Genomic DNA, 21563 nt, shown 5'->3' with positions numbered 1-21563 from the left:
TTTCTACCCCCACGACGCCTTTTCATTGCTGTACAAAGGACTGCCGCGGGTCCTCTCTAACGGAGCATCATCCTCCGTGCAGCTGGCAGCGTACACTGACAATATTGGTGAACTTGAATGGAAAAGATACAGCACAACCACAGTGCTACCTCGCTGTGACTCTCACTTCAATGTCTCAAGCGATCGGGGATCTGAGCGTCTGGCAAGTGGGGACAATTGTGGATCGAGGATGAATGTTGTGATCAGTTGATACGGGCTGGCCTACACATGCCGGGAATTCACGGACCGAGATGCTCCGCTACCTCAATCTGTAAACAGCTAGCGTGAGATGGCGTTGGCCCCGTGACCCAATGGCCAATCACAATGTGTTGTAAGCAATTAGTCAGCGGGACTTCCCCTCGTCCCAAAGAGGAAGGAACCGGGACTGAGTGGCAGCCCTCAGTTCGACTTCAACATTTACCCCCTGCTCAGCTTACAGCGCGGGGATATCCAATCCCGTTGTTCATTATACCCTCTAAGCTCAGTATCTCGGGAATTCTTTCGCTTAATTCCCTCCCTGAACGGTCTCCCCGCAGATGTCAGATCGCGACACTGCGTCATGCTGGCTGTGGCCCCAACTAGCTGCTCTTGGCTCCCCCAGATTATCGGGTCCCTGCTGTCTCTGAATTAGCCTGTCCTGGCCCACGCTGCCTTACAGTCCGCTCCCCTCTCATCTCCTTCTAACTGTCTATTTCTCCGAGCAAGGTCGGCCATGTGCGGAAATGAGTCCCAAGCGCCAGTCTTCTCCGACCACCCCCCGGGCCTGTCAATTCTGTCGCGTCCGCAAGATCCGTTGTGACAACGAGAAGCCCACCTGTGGCTCTTGTCAGCGTCATGATCGACAATGTGTCTATGTGGTCGACCCACCCCGCCAGAGGTAGGTGTTCATCCCACCTGGACGCCTCTCGCCATCCTTGGCTGCAATCATCTTGCCACGCATGCGCTGACGCTGCTGCTTCAGGCCGTCCCGGGCTCTCATCAATGCCGCTCACCGCCAGAGGCGTGCGGCGGAAAACGTGATTATTGCACTGAAGAAGGCTGATCCAGTTGCTCGAACTGCTATCCTTGACTCTATTCATGTCAAGGACGGAGTCCTGCAACTGCCGGCATCATTGGCCAGCCTCGGTGCTAGTATCAACGACGTTCCGGTATCCCAACCCACCCAGGCCTCGGACAATAGCTCGAACGTGTACAGTACGCCCAATGACGAGTTGAATGAGAGTAGCTCCGAAGATGATGACTACGATCCCACCACCTTTCTTTCCCGGGACGAATGCGGCACTGTCGGCATCTTTGGCCCGTCGTCGGCGTTGCATGCCCGGAGCCCTCTCGGCCTAGCCAACAGTGCCAACTCACGGCCTGCTGCAGAGCCAGACCGATATCAACTTATCGTCGAGGCCGCCCTCCAGCGCCAACGTGAGCCTGATCTACGTCGTCTACCGACCATTGGAGGGATACCGTCCGAGTTGGCTTTGCATCTGCTCGATCTGCACTGGAACCGGCAGCATCACACATTCCTGCTAACATATCGTCCGGCATTTATGCGTGATCTCGTCACTGGCGGCCCGTACTGCTCGGACTTTTTGCTTAATGCCGTCTTCGCTTGTTCGAGCAAGTTCTCGACACGCATTGAGGTGCGGGAAGACCCGCAACGGCCCGAATCAGCTGGCAAACGGTTCTTCGATAGGTGTGATCAACTGCTGGCAGAACAGTCGCTGTTGACGCATTCGAGCATCCCGACCATTGCCGGATTAATTATGCTTGGCAGCACCTTCAATGCCCGGGGACAGACTTCCAAAGGCTGGCTCTACACAGGATTTGCTCTGCGCATGGTATACGACCTCGGCTTGCATCTGGACTGCAAGGAGGTTGCTGCCAGTGCGGAGGATATCGAGGTCCGACGCCGTGTCTTTTGGGCAGCCTTTATCTGTGATAAGCTCCAGAGCTTGTATTTTGGACGACCTTTCACAATTCAGCTACGTGATGCGCATGTGTCGCGAGACTTCATGGATACCTTTGAAGAGAACGAGTTATGGACGCCGTATATCGACCCCCTCAAGCCAGACAATACTGCCCGCTCTCACGTCCCCACTCGCATTTACTCCGTGACCGTATTTCAGCAACTATGTTCTCTGTCTAAGATTATGACCAGCATTATTGACCGCTTCTACATGGCCGGTGCCACTGGTAGCAAGACACGCAAGCATCTGGAGCTTATTGACCGTCGTCTTGAGATTTGGTATCGTAAATTGCCGGCGGAGCTGCGATTTGAGCCCTGGGCAGATGATGGCCAATCGCCGCACGCCACTGTAGCACCTAATGTCATTATCCTGCTAACTACCTACAATGCCCTCATCATTCTACTCCATCGTCCGTTCATGGGTAATGGGCATCTGCGCTCCGACGACCCGCCCGCGGACTCTTGGGAGCGTTGTGTCACGGCTGCCCGCAACATCACCAGCCTGGCGCTGGCCTATCGATCAGCCTACTCCCTGCGTCGAGCCAACTACATGCTCAGCTACGCGGTATATGTAGCCTGCACCATTCATGCGCGCAATCCGGCCATCCGAGAAAGCACACGCCGCAAGGAGGCGTCATCTCCACTGACAGTATGTTTACGTTGTTTGGACGAGCTGGCCATCCCCAATTGCGGCGTCTCAGCGCCGTCGAAGATCATTCGCCGGCTCATGGAAGCCAACGGCATGTCCATCCAGACTGGTAAGGAGCCTACGCACTTTTCAGCAAACCCCGAAGTCACTAACGACGTTCAGGATGTGACCCGGCTATTCAGGATCCCTTCCAGGTAGATATAAATTTAGATTTCCAAACCTTTCCCGGTCTGGATTTCAGCCCTGCGCGACTTCGATCATGCCAACCACATCTCTGGCTTCCAGGACTTCAATCAGGACCTGGACCTGCTGTTCGGGTTCATGAACGAGCCCGACGTGTCCATGTCCTCCATGTTCACCGGGGTTGTACCCTATTAGCGACCTGTATATGGACCTCACTTTCGAATTAACTTCGAAATCAGAACCGACATTCAATCAAACACATAAAGTACATAACATCATAAAAACATCATATCGTAACTGAATGAGCTCACTCCAGAACACTCGGATCTTCCTTGACCACCTGATCATAATACGGCTGGAAGGCCAACCACATCTTACTCGAGTTCCCACTCTTCCTATGCGTCATCTCCGCCTCCTCTTTGTTGATGTAGACCTTCTCCCACCCCGGTCCGGCCGCCGCATTGGCCATCATCTGCGCGTGACAACACCGATCAAGCGCAATGAACAGGAACGCTGCCTCGTCGACTGTCCTCCCGCAGGTAATCATGCCGTGGTTCTGCAGGATCACACTGCGACAGGTTGGACCGAGGGCCTTGGCGATCCGGGCTCCTTCTTCGGTAGACAGCACGGTGCCTCCGTAGCGAGGGTACACAGCCAAATCGTTGTAAAAGCGAAGGGCATCCTGGTAGAGCATTTCGATGGGCCGCGCAAAGCAGGAGAATGCCTTGCCGTAGACGGAGTGTGCGTGGCATGCGGCGTTGAGGTCGGGGCGTGCTTTGTGGATTTCGCTATGAATGGCGAAGGCGGGGCCATTGATGGGGTGCTGGGCGCCTCCCGGGAGAACTTCGCCGTTCTCGTTGACGAGGACGAGGTCGGATACCTTGATCATGGAGAAGTGCATGCTGAGTGGGTTGATCCAGAAGTGGTCTATCGTAAAGGTGGTTAGTTACTCGTTAGTTGCTGTGGGGGAAGACAGGGTCACTGACGAGGGTTGAGGGGATCGCGCAGGGAGATGTGTCCAGCTACTCCTTCATCGAATCCCTGCCGGGCGAAGACACGGAAGGCCACGGCCAAATGTTGCTTCTGGTACGCGCGCTCATCTTCAATGTTGGCGAAGGTCGGAGGGGAACGGATCACGACCTTGCCCTCTTTGTCACCGAGGAAGTGCACATCATCGAAGAACTTGCTGGTCGAAGCTGATGCAACGCTGTTGCCGTTCTGGGGGGCAGTTTCAGTGACGGTAGTCGTGGCCATGGTTTGAATGCCCTTGAGCGCTATTATATTGATATATATGTATATATATCGAGGTACTGAGTCGTGTATGACAAACGCGGTTAGTGGAAGAGAAATAGGACCAGGATTAAATGCTTAGACGAGTCGATCGGTTGACCCCCGAGAATGGCATATTATATACCCCCTCCACGTGCCTGTTTCCAGAAGGCATCGAATCTCGGTGGCAGCAGCCATTACACTGGGTGAGCCAGTCGGAGCGACAGATCCAGAGACGGAGGGTTGTTCTCCGTCAGACGGAGCTGTGGAACCGCGTCGGAAAGTGGCAAGTCATGGTCCATTTCCAACTCCACAAAACCGTTCGTCTTGTCCCCGCAAGTGATGTCAGCGGGGATGCGTTCGATCCGGCGCATGCGCCATTGCCATTATTATCATTATCATTAATATTATTATCTCTGTGTCGCGCCGGTCGCATAGCCTTGTAAATTGAAAGCGTTTTACCTCATTCTACAGCGTTCACACACTACAACCCAATATCGTCAAAATGAAGGCCATTGGGGTCAGAAACGGCAAAGGCAATGCCGATGCCCTCTTCATCGAGGAGGGTGTGCCTGATCCCGTTCCAACGGGTAATCGCATCCTGGTTCGCATCAAGGCATTCGGTCTCAATCGCATGGACATAATGCAGAGGGAGGATCGGTATCCATATCCTTTGTTGCCTGAGTCAGGGAAGATCATGGGCGTGGAGTTTAGTGGGATAGTGGAAGAGAAGGGCCCCAATTGTGAGTTGGCCCATTCGGCATTGCGAGGGCATTAGCTGACAACAACAGGTTCCGGGGATTTCCAAGTGGGGGACAAGGTGTTTGGTCTTGCATATGGAGGGGCAGTATGTGATTGTTCGCACAGTGCAGGGACATGCAATTGACAAGATACAGTATGCACAAAAGATTTCCGTGTCAGAGAAGATGCTCATGCATCTTCCCCCTACGCTGAGTTTCGAAGAAGCTGCTGGCATCCCAGAGGTAGGATAAGTTACCCCTACCGCATTCATTTTCATCCGACTGATCGGACAGACCTCCTTCACAGCTATCCAGGCGGTCCATCTAGTCGGTAACCTTCAACCTGGCCAGTCAGTACTCATCCACGCTGGTGCTTCTGGAGTCGGTCAATCCGCTATCCAGATTGCCAAAGCCGGCGGTGCATCTAAGATCTTCACCACTGCTGGGAGTGATGAGAAATGTGAATTATGTCGCTCCCTTGGAGCAGACTTTGCGGTCAATTATCGCTCTGGAGAGGACTTCTCCGAGGTAGTCAAGCGAGAAACAAATGGACGCGGCGTGGATCTCATTGTCGACCTAGTAGGACGGGACTATTTCCACCAGAACATGGCCTCAGCAGCCATGGACTCTCGCATGGTCCTGGTCGCTGCTTTAAGCGGGAGCAAGGTGGACGACTTTGACCTGCGTGCACTGCTCAATAAGCGAATTTGGCTGATGGCTACCACGCTGAGAACTCGAGCGGCTGATTATCAGGGACAGTTGCGTGATCTATTTTGTGAGAAGATCCTTCCGCATATCAAATCAGGCGAGGTGAAGACAACGGTGGACAAAGTGTTCTCATGGACGCATGTATCGGATGCTCATAAACGTCTGGAGTCAAATGTGAACGCCGGCAAGATTATCTGTCTGGTGGATGAGAACTGAATCAATATCCGTGCATAGCTTACATCTGTGGTCATATGGGTACTTCTGTATATAAGCATCCTTTATGATCGTGATACAGTTACATGTAACGTCAGCTCAGGGCAAGACAAAACTCGAATTAGATACTGGACTATATAGCGAGATGAGGCAACTTAGAAATAATTGGCAGCTATACTCAAGAATGACCGGTAGAGCCCAGCGACGAACTCTTAAGAAAACGAGACCACGAATCGACCGTCCGCCTCCCCTTTCTCGAGTGCCTGCAGACACGCCTCGATTTCCTCCAACCGGGCTTCAACGATAATAGGTTTGACTCGGCCATCGCGCACATACTGCAGTGCTTGACACGTATCCTCCATCGTACCGGTGCTACTGCCAGTAAGGCGAACTCCACGAGCCACAAAGTATTCTGGGCCAATAGGGAAGTGCATCTTATTAGGTGCTTGTGGAATGTTAGCCTGTGGTGTAGCCCGGAGGTACCATCGTAGCTTACTGATTCCAATGCAGACTATAATACCCATTTTGCGGACATATGTTAGGGCCTGTTCATAAGCCCTGGTGCTAGAGCTAACCACAATCACTCCATGAGGTCCTCCGCCAGATACACGAGTGACATCTGCTGTCAAGTCCTGCAGGATATCTGTCAGCTACATTCCTCTAAGGTCAGCAGTCTGCATACCCGTGTCTCCATGAAATCAATGTATGAAGTGACCCCCAGTCTGCTACACAGCTCCCATTTGCTTGGGCCTGTGTCTATTCCCAGGACCTGTAAGTCATTCGCCTTGGCGTATTGTACTGCCCTGGCAGTAGGTGAGCGTTCATGGACCCGTTGATTCACGTTTGAGACATCTCACAGATGACCCAGCCCACCTCCAGCTCCAACGATTGCTATCCACTGCCCAGAAGTGAGGCCGGCAGTGCGAATGGCTCTATATGCTGTTGTGCCTGGAATGCCGGCTTAAGTTAGCAAAGGCACACCCGCATGCGATCTTTCACTCATACCAGCACACAGGGTCGGCGCAGCTTCAGCTGCAGAGATATCTTCAGGGATACGCATGAGATACATCGAATTGACAATCGTGTACTCTGCAATATCTCAGTTATGCCTAGGATGCAGGACGTGGATTATCGATGGGGTAGTACCTCCCCAGCATCCCTCCACATCCTTCCCACTCAGCTTCCTCGAGTCGCATAGCTGCTCATTCCCTCCTTGGCACATATCACAGTTTAGACAGACATCAAATACCCACCGGTGGGCGACTCGGTCTCCCATGTGCCATTTTGAAGTATCTACATCCGGCCCAACAGCGACAATATGTCCAACACCCTCATGGCCACAGACGTCTACCTTCCGTTGAAGATAAGGGATAGTCCGTCGCACGAGGTGCAGATCTGTCGCACAGATACCGGTCGCCTGAATTTTCACAACAACCTCTGAGCCACTTGGTGTTGGCATGGGGCGTTCTTCGAGTTCAATGTGTTGGGTATCAATGCAGACAGCCACTTTGCGCGTGGCTGGGACATTGGTAGTCATATTGGACGATGCTATGTCTGCTAAGTTGGCCTCCACCTTTGTTTGACAGAAAATGAATCATAGATAGCCTCTTAATCAAGACCATGCTCGAGCCGAGAAACATTCTTAAGGACTGCAGGGAAGCAGCCATCCGGCTGAGATGGGCCGAGGAGTGCGGGGTCCCCGCAAGTGGTAAATGGATCTCCTGATTCATTGAGGGAGAAGTGATCGACAGTCAACCAGGTTGCAAAGACCGGTTGCAAGTGCAGGTGGCAAGGTAGGTTGCAAGCCAATGCTTGGAAATCCCGGACTGCAATTACATTATGGGAAGCATGTTGTCAGTTTCCTCAACTACATGGCAATATCCGGAACAAATGCTTTGGCTCTAATGTTATGGACTGCGCCTGCCCTTGCCATCCGATGTCCGATAGACCGAGAAGTATGCTTTCTTCAAACTACAAACATCCCTTCAAATTCCAGCTATAAAATAGTACTCCACGTTCTCATTAGTACTAGGCGATCTAAGCTTCCCCCACCCCTTATAGAGCAGCTGTTCTCAATCGTGGCTCTGCAGTGGCCTCTTCCATCTTTTCAGCATCGTGGCTGAACAACCATTCCCGACGCAGCTCGTATCCCCAGAAGATTGGACTAGACGGACTGTCGTGTCGCATAAGCTCATCTCGCTGGCACTGCTCTTCACCGTCATCGACATGCAAGATGTATTGGTGCTCTCGCGTCTTAGATTGGATCAAGGACGCTCTGGGGCTGCGGATACGCTCATAGCGCTTCAAAGCGCTTGTGATATCGGTATCCTCAGCCAGAGCCCTGCAAATCGTGGCAGCATCCTCAGCCGCCTGGGCAGCTCCTTGCGCCAGATACGGTAGCATCGGATGGCAGGAATCTCCCAAGAGGCAAGCCTTACCTGACGGATGAATCCATGTGGAAAGTGCGGGAAGGTCGCATAATCGCCATTTCATGAAGGACTTTGTCAAACGACATAACTTCTGCACACGGGGCTCCCATCCGGAGAATCTCGCGCAAAGCTCCTCATTATCGCCCTCCACAACCCAAATCTCATCTGTCGTCTCTCCTTTCGATGTCGCACACACGACTATGTTGTACAGCTCACCATCTCGTATAGGATAGCCAACGAGGTGGGCATCTGGCCCACACCACGACGTTGTTGCCGGGTGCGTGATGAGACCGGCAAGATCCGGGTCGGCCAGTAGATCCTGACCGTTTATGAGGATCCGATATGCAATATCGCCCGTGTCTCGAGGATGGTCTGGCTGACTTGTTAGAAGCGGTCGAGCAGTAGACTTGATTCCTGTGGTTTCCATCAGCGACCGTTGACCAACATGTAAATGAAGTCTTACCATCTGCACATATTATGAGGTCAGCTGTCCATTTCTCCGAATCTGCTGTGACAGCAATTGGAACGCTGAAGTCATAGTAGGTCACATGTCGATTCTTATGAATGACAACACCGGCTTCGATCGCGACGGCTAGTAAAGTTGCATGCAAATCAGCACGATGGACCAGATAATACGGTGCACCGTGACAAGCGATCATATCCTCAGGATTGATTTCAGTTATTGTCGATCCATCTTGCCAGCGACGAAAATGATATCCTTGGCAGACACATTTTCGCATCTTGTCAAAGTCAACCCCCCATCGGCGTAGAAGGCGAGTGCTGTTGGGTGGGATGCGGATACCGGCACCGGCCTATTCATGGGCGCATTAGCTAACCTTGCTCCAGGAAGAAGTGAGCGATTCCATTCTTGCCTCTTTGAATTCAGCAGATGCATCGAGAAGAGTTATTCGGTGTCCATCTTGGCGCAGAGCCAAGGATGCAAACAGACCACCAAGTCCAGCACCCACGATCAGGATGTTCAAGGGTTCAAATTTCAGACACATTGTAGTGTTAAGAGGGCATTTCACTGATCAATGCTACAGTAGCTATCTGTCGTGGTTTTATGAAAGATCTCATGGGTGAGTTATTGCGACAACCTGCAGCACTGGTTGGTGTCCTGGGCAGAAGCCCTCGGATAGGGGAAGCAGGCATCCGGGTTCGACATGAATACCGAAAAGGAAGACCGCAGCGCTTGCGCCTCGTCACTATGGCCCATCTATCACAATCTAGCACTTTAAGATCCTGTCAGCTGACATTGGCTCAATTAATGACACAGCCGGATCAAGCCATCAAGTCTGTTTTGAAAGGGATCCGTGCTCTCTCCGTCTCGCCTGCTATCAGGGAGGTGCCGCGCCTACCATATGGACACTGGGTCCCGTCTGAAAACGCCTTTTGCTAACCGATCCACCTAGCTTGAGAAGAGAAATGCCATGTCATCTTTGTCGGAAGGCAACACCACAGGTGGTTATGGACTAGCAGATGTATCTCAGCCACGTCGGGTCAGTACATCATACTTAGTAGTATGATCCGGAATTCCCAGCCCATATGGCTCATTTTTATGAGCTGCAGTATAATGAGACACGAGAATATGAACGGCGGATGGAGACAAGAATGGATACGTACACCCACTCAAAGGCCGGGCGATAACCAATCGCTTGTATGCTTTCCTTGCATTTCTATCAATTATCATAGCTAGTGCCAACCCTACGTTGACATACCTGAGCTCTACAAAGAAAAGGGAGGTGACTGAATATGCCCGACTCTCCCTCCCGGCCGCGTGCCCGCCGGCAACGCTTGACTGAGCTTTTCGATACTGGAACTTTCAGGTGCTGTTGCTTACTCTTATCCTCCTGTCACCCTTTCCTGTGCATATTATACATAGTTATAGTGCTAGCAAGGCTGCTTTGGGATTCTCGCTCCTTGGCTGCAGGAAGTGAAACATCTGTGGATACCGACCTCTGAGAACTTTGCGAAGAAAAGAAGGTGATTGAATATGCCTGGCTCTTCCTCTCAGCCGCGTACCCACCGGCAACGCTTGACTAGGCGTTACGGTAGGGAAGCCCGCAGGTGCTTTTTGTTACTATTGTTGACCTGTGAAGCTTTTTTACTCTTCCTAACGATAGGAATGGTGTTGGCAAAGCTGATTTTCGGTCTTAACCCCGTTAGTTGAATCAAGTGCTTCAGGTATGAGTCGATAGTCACTGTGTCGACCACTTTTTTTGGGTATTTCTGTGTCAATCGATGCTATGCTATTCTAATGAGCCCCGAACTGCTCTGAGAAGACTATGCTTGCGGTTCAGCGTGTTTGACTATACAAATGCCTGAAAAGTTTCTTTAAGCCAGCTTGTTAACTTCCAGCGCAGTGGCTACACAGATCGATAGGCTTTCACTCACCGTTATTCCGATTATAGTATAAGCAGAAGGCAGATGTCGCTGCGCTTTCTATTCACTATAAATATAATACAAAGTTTTTCTATTCCATTCACTACTTCTTCTTTTTCTTTGTTTATTTCATTGCCTTTTTATATGAATAATATCTTCAAGTAATTTTGGAATTAGCTCCAGGTGAGGTGTTCTTGTGCGGTACCCTCAAACAGAGAGCTTCTATCTCCTACTCTAAAGATTCAGATTCTGGGCTTCGGGATAGTCGATATGTACCTTCCTATAAGCCACCACGGCACTACTTTCAGCTTTCGAGCCGATAGTCCAACCAACAATGCGGTCGCATCCTGTCTGCATAATTTATGGTATCGCTTCCATGACGCGAGGATTGGTTCCATAAAGTTCGTCTAACGGCAGTGCGATTTGTATGGCAATTGTTTTAGGTCAGATGCCATGTTCGTATCCGGCTTGTGAAACAAGGCAGGACCCCTTGGGTTCATATGTCCGCGCTGGTTATACCGCAGGACTCAATACCCAGGAATAGGACAGTGTAGAGGGTAGCGAATGTGTTATCCAAGGTTTGGAGAAGTTTCAATAACATCTACAACTGCTGGGACGCCAAGCATAGAAGCTTTGAGTGAATGCAAGTCTATCCGAGGTTCCGGGTGCATGCATCCGCCGATCCCCCTCCCTTTGCCGGTCGAGCTGTCTTAGCCTTCAATCGGGCTATCACCCGCCACTTCATATGCTTTCTGCGGATCGATTCTTCCTGGATAGTCTATTGCTCGGGTATGGAAAAACGCTTAGCTAGCCGTCGTGTTCCTGATGAGTTGCGGAAACGTACTTTCGCGAGCTGTGACACCTGCCGGAAGGCAAGTGGCGACCTTATCCTGCCTGGCTGGCTCTTCTCCTGTCAGAATTATGCTAACCACGATGTATTAGCGCCGCTGCAAATGTATTCGTCGCGGAGGCTCGGATCAAGACTGTGTCGCTTGCCAAAGATCTGGCATCCCGTGCGTATCCAGCTATCAGCGAAAGACACGACTGTACGGAAGTGTCGAGACCATCCGCGATCGGTATGCCGCGCTGATCCTCCCTGGATTTACTGTCTGGCTGATTAACACTCTTGTAGGATTCACTGTCTTGAAGCAATCGTTAAGGGGGTGTTTCCGGGTGAGCCCGTTGATAGTATTTCTGCTCTGTTAGAGCTGGGCCGGAAAGCCGGCTATGAAATGCCCAAGCTGGACCTTCCACAACAAAATGAGAATGAGCGGAGAGTTGAGCTACGGAGCTCAGAAAGCGCCTATCAGACCCTGACGTGCGCTAGCAATAGCAACGATCAGCCAGGGTGTATCAGAACCAGCCAGCGCCCACCGCAGCTGGTCAAAGACAGCCGTGGCCATAGTCATTACATCGGGCCGTCAGCATCCCTTGCATTCTTTGCGGATCTTCGCAGCCTTGTATCGGAGCAACAGCCTTCCTCTTGCTTCGCTGCAGATACTCTGACGGAGTCTCTCGAAGCTCGACAAGATTCGAGTCGCTTGTCACCGTCAGCAGTGAGTACAGGCATGACGCCACTTGCACGCGATGAAGAATTATCGTTTGTCAAGGCACAGTTGCAGGAAATGCCCCGGGATTGTCTGCTGGCAATAATACATGCCTTCTTTCACTCTGTAAATTCAGATTTCCCACTACTGGACAGGGGATACTTCTTTAACAAGCTCGAGTCCTACATCTACCCCATCGGCCCCGCTGAGGGATTGGAAGATGGTTGGGTGGCCTGTATCCATGCTGTTCTCGCCTTTGGCTGCTGGATCCTGGATGATGACGCTAGATTCGAAGCCGATGAACTAAGCACGCTAAGGTCTCGCTGCTGGAACCTCGCTCGAGGAGCTTTGGCCGGCTTATTGACCTCGTGTACGGTCTCCAATATCCAAGCCCTGTTGCTTATGGCACTCTTCCTGCACAACAACAATGATCGGAATGCAGCGTGGACCCTAACTGGTAGTGCTGCGAGGATTGCTATTGCTTTGGGATTGCATCGCAGCGATATCGACGAGAGCCTTCGCCTAACAGAACAAGACTCCAGAAGGCGAGTCTGGTCTACGCTATTTACATTTGAGCAATTTCTCTGCTTATGTTTGGGCCGCCCAAGTGTGATCGACAGTCGGGAGGTAACCCTGGGACCGGCTCCCGAAGTCTCTGCTACTGCCCTTCTCGGTCATCCCAGCCATCACCAGGTGGCAACTGACCTTCAACAACAAGTCAGTCGGCTCCGCGATGCGATCGCTTTCTTGCATCGGCCTGCTTCACCTGTATCATCCGCTGATACGCAATGTACTGATCCAATATCACTCTTGAGTAACCTTAAAACCTGGGAAGCTGAGATACCAACTTATCTCATTATACCATCCGATATCTTGGATACGTGCATCACCCCCTCGACGGCAGTGCTGAAAGCGTTCGTCCCCAGATATCCACCAGACCAACTACGGCCAACGGTTCTCCTCCATTTAACCTATAATAATCTCCTTATTCAGCTTACACGGCCATATTTGCTTACTGTAATTTCGATGAGCCGAAGGCAGAACCCGAAGCAGCAGTACCCTTGGACTCTACCGAGAGATAGTTTCCAAAACGTGCAGAAGAGCGCTGAGCACCTGGCGTCTAGCTGCGTCACAGCAGCGATGCGCATTGTTAATCTTCTCGTCCTGCTTGATTATGCCAATGGGGTCAATGGAAAGACTGGCCTGGACCTTTTCTACGGGTACTCGGCTGGAATGGTTCTGCTCCTCCGTCGGCTGTGGGTCATGCCCCCGGATCTTCCGAAGTCTTTGTGGCAGCTTGAAGGTGCAGCTCAGAAAGATGTTCAGTGCATGGTGACAAAGTTGCAGTCCATAATGCAAGTAAACGCGAAATGTCCGACAATGCAGAGGTTCAATGCAGTGCTTCAAAAGTTCGACGAAGCCGTTCTGGCGAACGGGCAACTTCGGGAACGAGGTGAAAATGAAGTCGCACCGTTGGGCTTGGCACAGGGGGGAGGAATTGACCATGTGCCCTCACAGCTTCGCATACCTTGCGTCGATAGTCTTAACAGCGACCTGGATGGTACTGCTTCGGATAGCCCGAGCCTGTGGCAAGAGTCTTTGCAGACGATCACGCAGTATAGTCTCGACTGGAGCAACTTTGAGCAGTTCCTTGGTAGCATCAATGTGGCATAGGCTTCCATGGCTACAACAATAAATTGGCTGAATGTTCTCAAGATGGTAGCCATATGTCATGCTGGCCCCGAAATTGATAACATATTCATTCTGTCAAAACTATGCTCATTTGTTCTCTCAACCCACCAAGAATATCATGTTCCTCAAATCCGCTCAATCCATCCATGATCACTGACTATCCACATAGTCCTGTACGTGACCCAGGCTTCCTAAGTTACTGGTAGTGCTACCTAGGCATCGACACAAAAGTTCAATGTCATGGCCCGGCGGATCCTCTCTCCTTCTTTGATAAAGTCCTCGACATTGTGTCGTGCCTTGGCCCAATGTTCCCTATTAAACTGGCAGCGATGGTTGACATAGTCAATCTTGACTTTGACAGATCCTTCGTCATCCTCTTCACCCTCTTCGTAGACCCGGAACATGGTTGACTTGACAACTATGACATTCCATTAGTATGTGTGTCACCGAAAGGATACAAATATCTGCCTACCTGGATCGTCCCTGCCATCGGCACACACTTCCACATTGGTGAAATGGTACTGCTGCATGTCGTCTCGCTTGCGTGCAGCAATGATGCGGTTGATGATGCGCAAGACGACACCAAACTGCGACGGCGGGTTTTCCTTGGATTCCAATCGCCCGCGCAGCTCTTGTTCGACCTTCTTGTTCATGTGCCTCTCGTCGGTCTTCAGCTCAACGGTAAATTCCTTCTTGTCGGCTTCCACCAGCCTTCATGGCGGAACGTTAGTGGACCGAGTTCAGGGGCATTGGCTCTGAATATAGTAACTCACCATGATTCGTGTTCCTTGCGCAGATACTGTATCACCTTGCTGCGATAGTCGGTACGTCTGACGCGCGATTCGTTGTAATCGTCGGTCGGCAGATTCCCCTTCTGCATCAGCTCGTTGACCTGGGATTCGGCGCGCCCAAGTTCAAAGGCGTTCCAAGTCTCCAGGTCATGTCTCAATTCTTGCACTTCCTTCCGGTGCTTGTCTGAGACCGGCTTATTGTAGTAGATGAAGAGGAGACTGGGGGTGCCATAGTCACCACTCACATCCACTCCCTCTGGAGCACCAACAAACTTGTGGCCATTATCACCAGATAGGGGGGACGCCTCCATTCTTGCAAGACAGTCCGTGGACAAGAATGTTGCTGTGGATATTATCAGGTAGGATTTGCTTTGATCCGGGAGAGATGCTGAGGCTGTCGATGAACTGAATACTGGCAAGGCTATTCAGTGAGTGATCTTTGGACTCTTTATATCTTAGTGAGTCCGACAACAGTCCCCCTTATTCAGCAGTGACAGGACCATATGGTAAGCCTGTGTCAATAATAAAGCGCTCGTGTTGCCACAACTTACTTAGACTTCTGATAACAGCACTTGCTACCACATCCGAGGTGATGCAGATGCGTAAGACTCCGCTGCATCCGACATCAGATTATGCTCTCCATGCACCCAACGTAAACCACCATTCTTTTCATCCGATATTTCATGTGCATCGCCTGGCTGAGCTTGGGGCATCTCACTGCATCTTGGAGAATTTGCAAGATAACTCCTAAATGCATACACATCTTGTATTCACACGAGCTTGGGCTTTTTTCCGGCTTAATGAGGGGTAATCCAGGGATTGATCAACTTACCTTTGCATTGACCAGTTTGACTGGAGTCCCAGCAAATACACAGGGTTCTGTTAAGCTAGGTTAGCCTACTACTTATGACTATGGTCTACATACGGTCTATAATAGGATCCAAATTCATCAATGCAAGATATTTACTAACATCCATCCACCCTAATATGCGCATGTAGTACTGCAGCTTTGACTAGAGTACACTACACTGAAGCTTGTGCGACAAAGACTGTGATTGCGGATGTTGCAGAGGCCTGGCATGGTGTATAGGCATGGTGTATAGGCAAGGCCGACAGCGCACGTCAGGCAACGACACCGTTAACGACCAACAAGTGCGGGGCTATTGCACAGCCAGTCTTCTTGTACGAAGGTTAACAACGTTAAAAGCTTAAGCGGTACGATCTGATCGAAAGCGACAGGGAAAGCTTGGTGGAAACATCGTAGGGCGACTAGAAGCAGCTAATCTGTTACGTGGAACGGAGGCCCATGCTCACAATGGCTACTTATAATGGTTGCATCTGATGCACGAAGTATAAGCGACTGCAACATGACGGCTTCTTACTACCTCAACCGCACCACATCTTCGCTACAGCCTAATCGGGCAATCTCAAATCTGTCAGCGTTGTTTCCCAATTTGCATCAGATAGCCCGTCAGCGAACAGCCAATACCCAGCTACAAACATACTCATGTACTCTTTGAGATGCTTGTGGAAGCGCCCTTCTTGAGTGAGAGCTGAATGTACATTGCACCCTCTCCAGTGCATGATTCAAGATGACGCTGTTGTGAAACTCTTGCCTTAGGGGTGATATTAGTATGTTTAAGGATAGTGATACTTCCTACTTGAAGGTGACTGTCCGCAGCGCCACTGGCTTGAATGAACTAAATATCGTCAGTAACCTACCTGCACTGCCCATGAGTCACGACTCCTCGGTCCAGTGCATGAATACGTCATTCCTTCATAGCAAAATTCGAGGGTGTAGTCCTCCAACGAGCAGCAAATTGCGAAACAGCCAGCCTCTTACCAAATCACCAAAGCTGCTATCCATGGCCTCCTTGCATCGGCTCACTGTATGAGTCAGGCGCACGTCACGACGGGGAAAGTTCTATAACTGGGGATATTTGCCACTGGTGCACGGTAGACACTGTCAAAACGAATATAGTCACCGATGGAAAGGTGGGTCCACGGACAAGATCGTGCGTGAGGCTGCAAAGTGCTCGCTCGCTATGAGTCAGGGCAAGAAGGGAAGCGCCGCCGATTCCGGGGATCCGCCAGATGGGAGCACGTGGCATGGATGGGGGAAAATGGGATCCAGGCCCATTGGGATCATGGCTAGTTTGGCTGGAGCTGTCACGGGTCGGCAAACCGGGCTGTAGACGAACGAGTCAGATCGGCTTCGCGGGCTTCTTCAGAAACTTCGATTTCTCCAGGTTCGACAAATTCAACGGGAGGCAAGCCGGAGTGCTGCCAGGGAGCCCCGAAGTATCGGCAGGCGCCATGCCTCAGAACCCAGAACCTTAACCTGATTGGGCAAGGCCTCCGTCTGGCCACCAGCCCTAACCAAGAACGCCGCGGGAGAAGGCGGAAAAGTGGAAAACCTTGAGATGGGGAACCTGGAATCCGCCACCGCGTCGCTGCATAAGGTTTAGTGGCTACGATTCTCCCTCCGGCGGCCGGATTGCAAAGGAAAAGAGGGGACGCAAGTTGCATTTCCGGGGCTGAGCTTAATTTGATCCTCATGCTTCCCCCAGGTCCGGTGCCGGACCAGCATGCTCCTGCTGCATCTTGTGCAATCGAGGTCTAAAAACAGTGCAGGATGTTCGTCGATCATCTTTAGATAGTCCCTGGACGTTTTTTTAGCTCGAATAGAGTCTTTTTGTGCCTGAACGATGCATGGTGCGACCGGTGGAGCCGCGAGGCCCAGCAGGAGCCCGATGTCGGAGCAGGATTCTGCGGGCGGCAAAGTTTGTGTCACACCAGCAGAGATTGCATTGAGGCGCCCTCTGATTTGCCAATGCGACCCTTCTATTAACTAAGAAAAACCTCCTCGCCATGCGTCAATGCTTTTCAGGCCGTGGCCATATATGGTTGACGCCCGCGTCGTGCGGGCGTGCCTGGGTTTAGTTCCGCTACTCCTTTACTTGTCGTTGTTGCTGCTGCTGCTGCTGCCGCTGAGATTTGAGATTTGAGACGGGTGCTTGTTCAACACTATTTTCCATCCATCTCATTCTACTCGTGGAGTCAGCCTGCCAACCGTCCCTAAAGAGCAACCATGTCGACCTTGGACGTGAAGGATATTGAGAATGGACCGGCTCGCCGGGTCGAGGAAGAGGGGGGCATGTGGGAGAATGATATGGAGAAGACGCCATCCGTGGAGAGGGATCCTTTTGGAAATGAAGCTGTGGGAGAGGTTCACTATAAGACTCTCGACTGGTGGTATGTTTGAGCCCCGTGAACTATACCCGACCGTTGATACTAGGCGGCATATACTTGATGGCAGAGACTAACCAACTATTCTTTCTCTTTATAGGCAATCTGGCATGCGTATGCTCTCCCCCACTTTGATATCAATATTGTCTCTTTGTGCATGTAACCTAACATCCTTTCTCTCCAGTGATGATCGCCGAGACTGTATCCCTGGGTGTTCTGTCTCTGCCCGCCACCGTGGCTGAGGTTGGCCTGATTCCGTAAGTAGCATACGATCGCGTGCCTTCAACGTCGCCCGCCCAGTCTGTCGCTAACCAGTAATGCAATCAGTGCCATCATCCTTATCGTGGGCATGGGCATCATTGCCACCTACTCCGGCTACGTCATTGGACAGTTCCGGGCCAGATACCCCTTCATCCACAGCATGGCGGATGCCGGCGAGGTCTTGTGCGGCCGCTACGGTCGCATGTTCACGGAATTTGCTCAGCTGGTGTTCTTCATGTTTGCATCTGGCAGNCACTTGGTGACCTTCACCGTTATGATGAACACCCTTACCAACCACGGAACCTGCTCTGTCGTGTTTGGCGTCGTCGGCTTGGTGCTTTCCTTCGCCTGCTCTCTTCCTCGTACCATGAAGAACGTCTCATGGCTGGCTGTCACTTGTCAGTATCTCATTGGGTTCATCCCCAGTCTCCTTATATTGTGCTAACACTTTCACACAGCCTTCCTCAGTATTTTCACGGCCGTCTTGATCACCATGATTGGTGTCGCCGTTGAACATCCGAACCCTCCGCCCATGCAGCTTACCCGCTCAACTTCTTTCGTCAAGGGTTTCTCGGCTGTCACTAACATCGCTTTCGCCTACTGTTCGTCTCCCTTTCCTATGTCCACTGTCATCCGGTCGCATCTGAGTAACTAACCCCTTCTCCAGGTGGTCACCCGGCTTTCTTTGGTTTCATCGCCGAAATGAAGGAGCCCAAGGACTTCCCCAAGTCCCTCTGTATGTTGCAGGGTTTCGAGATCGTCTTCTATACGGTCGCCTCCGCCGTCATCTACCGCTACGCCGGTCAGAACGTCACCTCCCCCGCCCTGGGCTCTGCCGGTATCGTCGTTCGCAAGGTCGCCTACGGCATTGCCATCCCCACCATCGTCATCGCGGGTGTCGTCCTGGGACACGTGGCCATCAAGAACGTCTATGTCCGTCTCTTCCGCGGCACGGATGTCATGCACAAGCGCAGTGCCCTGGGTATCGGTGCCTGGATTGGGCTCGCTGCGGGCTACTGGATTATTGCCTGGGTGATTGCCGAGGCCATTCCTGTCTTTAGCGATCTCGTCAGCTTGGTCAGCGCATTGTTTGCCAGTTGGTTTTCATGTGAGTCTCCCATACAGTTTGAATCCTCCTACTTCATCATTGAACTCGGTCACTAATAATTTTTCAGTCGGTCTGCCCGGTGTCTTCTGGCTGTACATGTACTGGGGCAACTACTTCACCTCGGTTCGCAAAACGCTCCTTACTCTTGCCAACCTGGCGTTGTTCGGCATTGGCGCTACCATCTGTGTCTGTGGTCTGTGGGTCTCTGGCCTCTCGATCTCTAGTGACAGCTCTGGCAGCAGCTTTTCGTGCGCCAATAATGCCTAATTTGGGTCATGAGCTACTGCTTCCTCATGACCGGGTTGTATATATGTATAGATTTGTATTATAGATAGACTCTTATTTAATATACCCCTTTGCGTTCGTTGTTCACCACCGGATTCGTACATATATATGCGCCAAACCAACATATTAAAGCTATTGCCTAGTACTTTTTCCTGGTCTTGACTAATTTTTTCTCAAGGTTGATATCAACAGGATTCTGTTGGTTTCTTTCCTCCAGGCCGTGCTTTCAGTGGATCAAAGCCAGTATCAATTGCTTAATTGAGCAAACTACCGAGGAATTTGTCCCTATCCTAGGACAAGTACTTACGAGTCATGTGGATTTATTTCAATTGATTCGCAAGCAGTGAGTAACACCGGTAAAGTAGTAGTATCATGCTACAATAAGACCACGAAGTAACTGGTACTACGAGTGCTAGTGCTGCCGTTTGTTAGATAGTATGGAAATATATATCCGCAACCGGGACCGTTTGAGCGTGGCATAATAAACACACCTCAAGAAAACAAATAAATTCAGCAGCCAGCAGTTTCTAAGATAACTGGTAAGCTAAACACTGGATGAAGTAGACATCCTCGAATAAAACTCACATTACTAGTGCATGCTCTTGCATCTCCGCATCTCCGCTTTCACATGACGGGAGCACAATCATCATCCGAGGACATACCCGCCCGTGCCGTAAGGACACTTGGCCGTCAAGGTATCTTTTTAGTCTCTCTGGTGGTGTTGGATCACGAATTTCTATTTGGCGAAAGTGGCTTCCCCCGGTAGCCAGGATGATACCACTTCAGGGTCCAATGGAGGACTTACCCTGCGAATGCTACGTTACATCACCTTTGCGCCACAGTTGCCTTGTATGCTGCGAGCGGAAGGTGGGGCGACACGGCATTCCCGTTCACAAAATCATCCACTTTGTCATATGCACAGCACAACGCGGACGGCTAACCTCTTTTAGAAAGCGTGTCGCGCGATAACAATTCATGCCAGATATTTAGATTCGGTCTACCAGGAGTTTCACCATCTACAGTCGACCCGAGCCTCAGATCAATGCTGGTCTAATACTTTGAACAGATGATATACTGTCAAGACGAAGGGTCAAAGACATAGGGATTTGATCTATCTGATCTCAAGAGAGTGGTTGGTTGTGCGTTGGAAGAGGTGGGTGGTCAGAGACCACGCAGGAAGACAGGCAAAGGATAAGCTGACAGCTGCCCGGCTGTAGTGAATGTCTCAACATATACCAATATCGACAAGTCCTGACGGAAGCACACCTTAACCTGGATTCAGTTTACTTCACGGATATCACCGACATCGCCATTAGACAAGATAACTGGAGTAGTAGCTCGTGAACCGCACCGTCAATGGTGCTACCCACCAAGAGAGCATCGTGGTCCGACGTATATTTGCCAGCGAGCATTAAAACTTGTTGATCGCCGACTTGGGGACAGGGGCACGTTGGAGAAGCTGCCTCGGTAATGGTCGCGGTAGGTGGTCAGACCTCGCGACTGGCGATAGACAATCGATTAGGAGACGGGACATTGGAAACTGCCATGACATTGTTGGAGCCGCCGGCCAGGATGGTGCGGGCTTGTTGCTTAAGTGGCCACCGAGGTAGCGGGCCGTGCAGTTGTTGAAGACGATCTTGTCATCGATGAAAGGCAGGAAGTTCAGGCGGGCACCGCCAGAGCCAAGGTAGGAGGTGAAGGTAGCCACAGCAACCTTTTGTAGGCAGGTGATTGCAAGGCACGAATGTGATGGCTGATAAATGCCACTCCCTCCATCTTCGTTGGACTAATGGTAGTGGCGCCTTGTTAGCGCTGAGACCAGCAGAAGATTCAAACTTTCGTGGCCAATCTTGAGGTTGTCTTGATCTAGTAATAGAATTGCCCATGAACATACTATTTGGGATCGTTGTATGTTTGTTCATGTGCTTGGCGGCAATGATTTTGGTGGACAACCTCCATTGCTCATTGTAAAGCCGATGCTGCAGATAATTAAGTGGTTCAGGTCGGGGCGGGATTCAGAGAATAAGTAGTTGGAGTTATGTGTTGTCTAAGTTGGGT

At 51.1% G+C, this 21563-nt stretch overlaps 11 protein-coding genes across 11 annotated transcripts; 7 read left to right on the top strand and 4 right to left on the bottom strand.

Annotated features, from left to right (window-relative positions):
• Nucleotides 1-363: 363 nt before the first annotated feature.
• Nucleotides 364-2846, top strand: An16g00430 (uncharacterized protein; the record flags this gene model as incomplete). Its single annotated transcript, XM_059744871.1, has 3 exons — nt 364-563; nt 671-916; nt 1001-2846. 3 exons carry the CDS (start codon nt 364-366, stop codon nt 2844-2846), a joined length of 2292 nt encoding a protein of 763 aa, XP_059602679.1.
• Nucleotides 2847-3138: 292 nt separating this feature from the next.
• An16g00420 (uncharacterized protein) lies at nt 3139-4085 on the bottom strand (the record flags this gene model as incomplete). The annotated part of the gene is made up of 2 exons (XM_001397319.1): nt 3139-3758; nt 3818-4085. The coding sequence occupies 2 exons, from the start codon at nt 4083-4085 to the stop codon at nt 3139-3141; spliced, it is 888 nt and encodes a 295-aa protein (XP_001397356.1).
• A 520-nt stretch (nt 4086-4605) lies between these two features.
• An16g00410 (uncharacterized protein) lies at nt 4606-5764 on the top strand (the record flags this gene model as incomplete). Its single annotated transcript, XM_001397318.1, has 4 exons — nt 4606-4843; nt 4892-4947; nt 4997-5083; nt 5135-5764. 4 exons carry the CDS (start codon nt 4606-4608, stop codon nt 5762-5764), a joined length of 1011 nt encoding a protein of 336 aa, XP_001397355.1.
• A 209-nt stretch (nt 5765-5973) lies between these two features.
• On the bottom strand, nt 5974-7298 carry An16g00400 (uncharacterized protein; the record flags this gene model as incomplete). The annotated part of the gene is made up of 5 exons (XM_001397317.1): nt 5974-6393; nt 6444-6564; nt 6619-6709; nt 6767-6850; nt 6908-7298. The coding sequence occupies 5 exons, from the start codon at nt 7296-7298 to the stop codon at nt 5974-5976; spliced, it is 1107 nt and encodes a 368-aa protein (XP_001397354.1).
• Nucleotides 7299-7816: 518 nt separating this feature from the next.
• An16g00390 (uncharacterized protein) lies at nt 7817-9194 on the bottom strand (the record flags this gene model as incomplete). Its single annotated transcript, XM_059744869.1, has 3 exons — nt 7817-8604; nt 8654-9002; nt 9159-9194. The coding sequence occupies 3 exons, from the start codon at nt 9192-9194 to the stop codon at nt 7817-7819; spliced, it is 1173 nt and encodes a 390-aa protein (XP_059602678.1).
• A 2169-nt stretch (nt 9195-11363) lies between these two features.
• Nucleotides 11364-13793, top strand: An16g00380 (uncharacterized protein; the record flags this gene model as incomplete). The annotated part of the gene is made up of 2 exons (XM_059744868.1): nt 11364-11527; nt 11705-13793. The coding sequence occupies 2 exons, from the start codon at nt 11364-11366 to the stop codon at nt 13791-13793; spliced, it is 2253 nt and encodes a 750-aa protein (XP_059602677.1).
• A 230-nt stretch (nt 13794-14023) lies between these two features.
• On the bottom strand, nt 14024-15696 carry An16g00370 (uncharacterized protein; the record flags this gene model as incomplete). Its single annotated transcript, XM_001397314.3, has 7 exons — nt 14024-14229; nt 14284-14522; nt 14585-15007; nt 15154-15215; nt 15435-15481; nt 15528-15584; nt 15630-15696. 7 exons carry the CDS (start codon nt 15694-15696, stop codon nt 14024-14026), a joined length of 1101 nt encoding a protein of 366 aa, XP_001397351.3.
• A 234-nt stretch (nt 15697-15930) lies between these two features.
• On the top strand, nt 15931-17603 carry An16g00360 (uncharacterized protein; the record flags this gene model as incomplete). Its single annotated transcript, XM_059744867.1, has 10 exons — nt 15931-16072; nt 16156-16205; nt 16246-16311; nt 16404-16523; nt 16615-16793; nt 16834-16903; nt 16957-17064; nt 17145-17219; nt 17291-17385; nt 17546-17603. 10 exons carry the CDS (start codon nt 15931-15933, stop codon nt 17601-17603), a joined length of 963 nt encoding a protein of 320 aa, XP_059602676.1.
• A 90-nt stretch (nt 17604-17693) lies between these two features.
• An16g00350 (uncharacterized protein) lies at nt 17694-19487 on the top strand (the record flags this gene model as incomplete). The annotated part of the gene is made up of 7 exons (XM_059744866.1): nt 17694-17857; nt 17952-17965; nt 18036-18108; nt 18167-18510; nt 18571-18714; nt 18780-19220; nt 19288-19487. The coding sequence occupies 7 exons, from the start codon at nt 17694-17696 to the stop codon at nt 19485-19487; spliced, it is 1380 nt and encodes a 459-aa protein (XP_059602675.1).
• A 646-nt stretch (nt 19488-20133) lies between these two features.
• An16g00340 (hypothetical protein) lies at nt 20134-20722 on the top strand (the record flags this gene model as incomplete). The annotated part of the gene is made up of 4 exons (XM_059744865.1): nt 20134-20200; nt 20256-20372; nt 20510-20553; nt 20657-20722. 4 exons carry the CDS (start codon nt 20134-20136, stop codon nt 20720-20722), a joined length of 294 nt encoding a protein of 97 aa, XP_059602674.1.
• Nucleotides 20723-20861: 139 nt separating this feature from the next.
• Nucleotides 20862-21359, top strand: An16g00330 (uncharacterized protein; the record flags this gene model as incomplete). The annotated part of the gene is made up of 4 exons (XM_059744864.1): nt 20862-20897; nt 20949-21080; nt 21112-21205; nt 21244-21359. The coding sequence occupies 4 exons, from the start codon at nt 20862-20864 to the stop codon at nt 21357-21359; spliced, it is 378 nt and encodes a 125-aa protein (XP_059602673.1).
• Nucleotides 21360-21563: the final 204 nt, after the last annotated feature.

Source organism: Aspergillus niger (assembly GCF_000002855.4).
Source record: "Aspergillus niger supercontig An16".
NCBI lineage: Eukaryota > Fungi > Ascomycota > Eurotiomycetes > Eurotiales > Aspergillaceae > Aspergillus > Aspergillus niger.
This window is presented reverse-complemented; position numbering and strand designations above follow the sequence as displayed.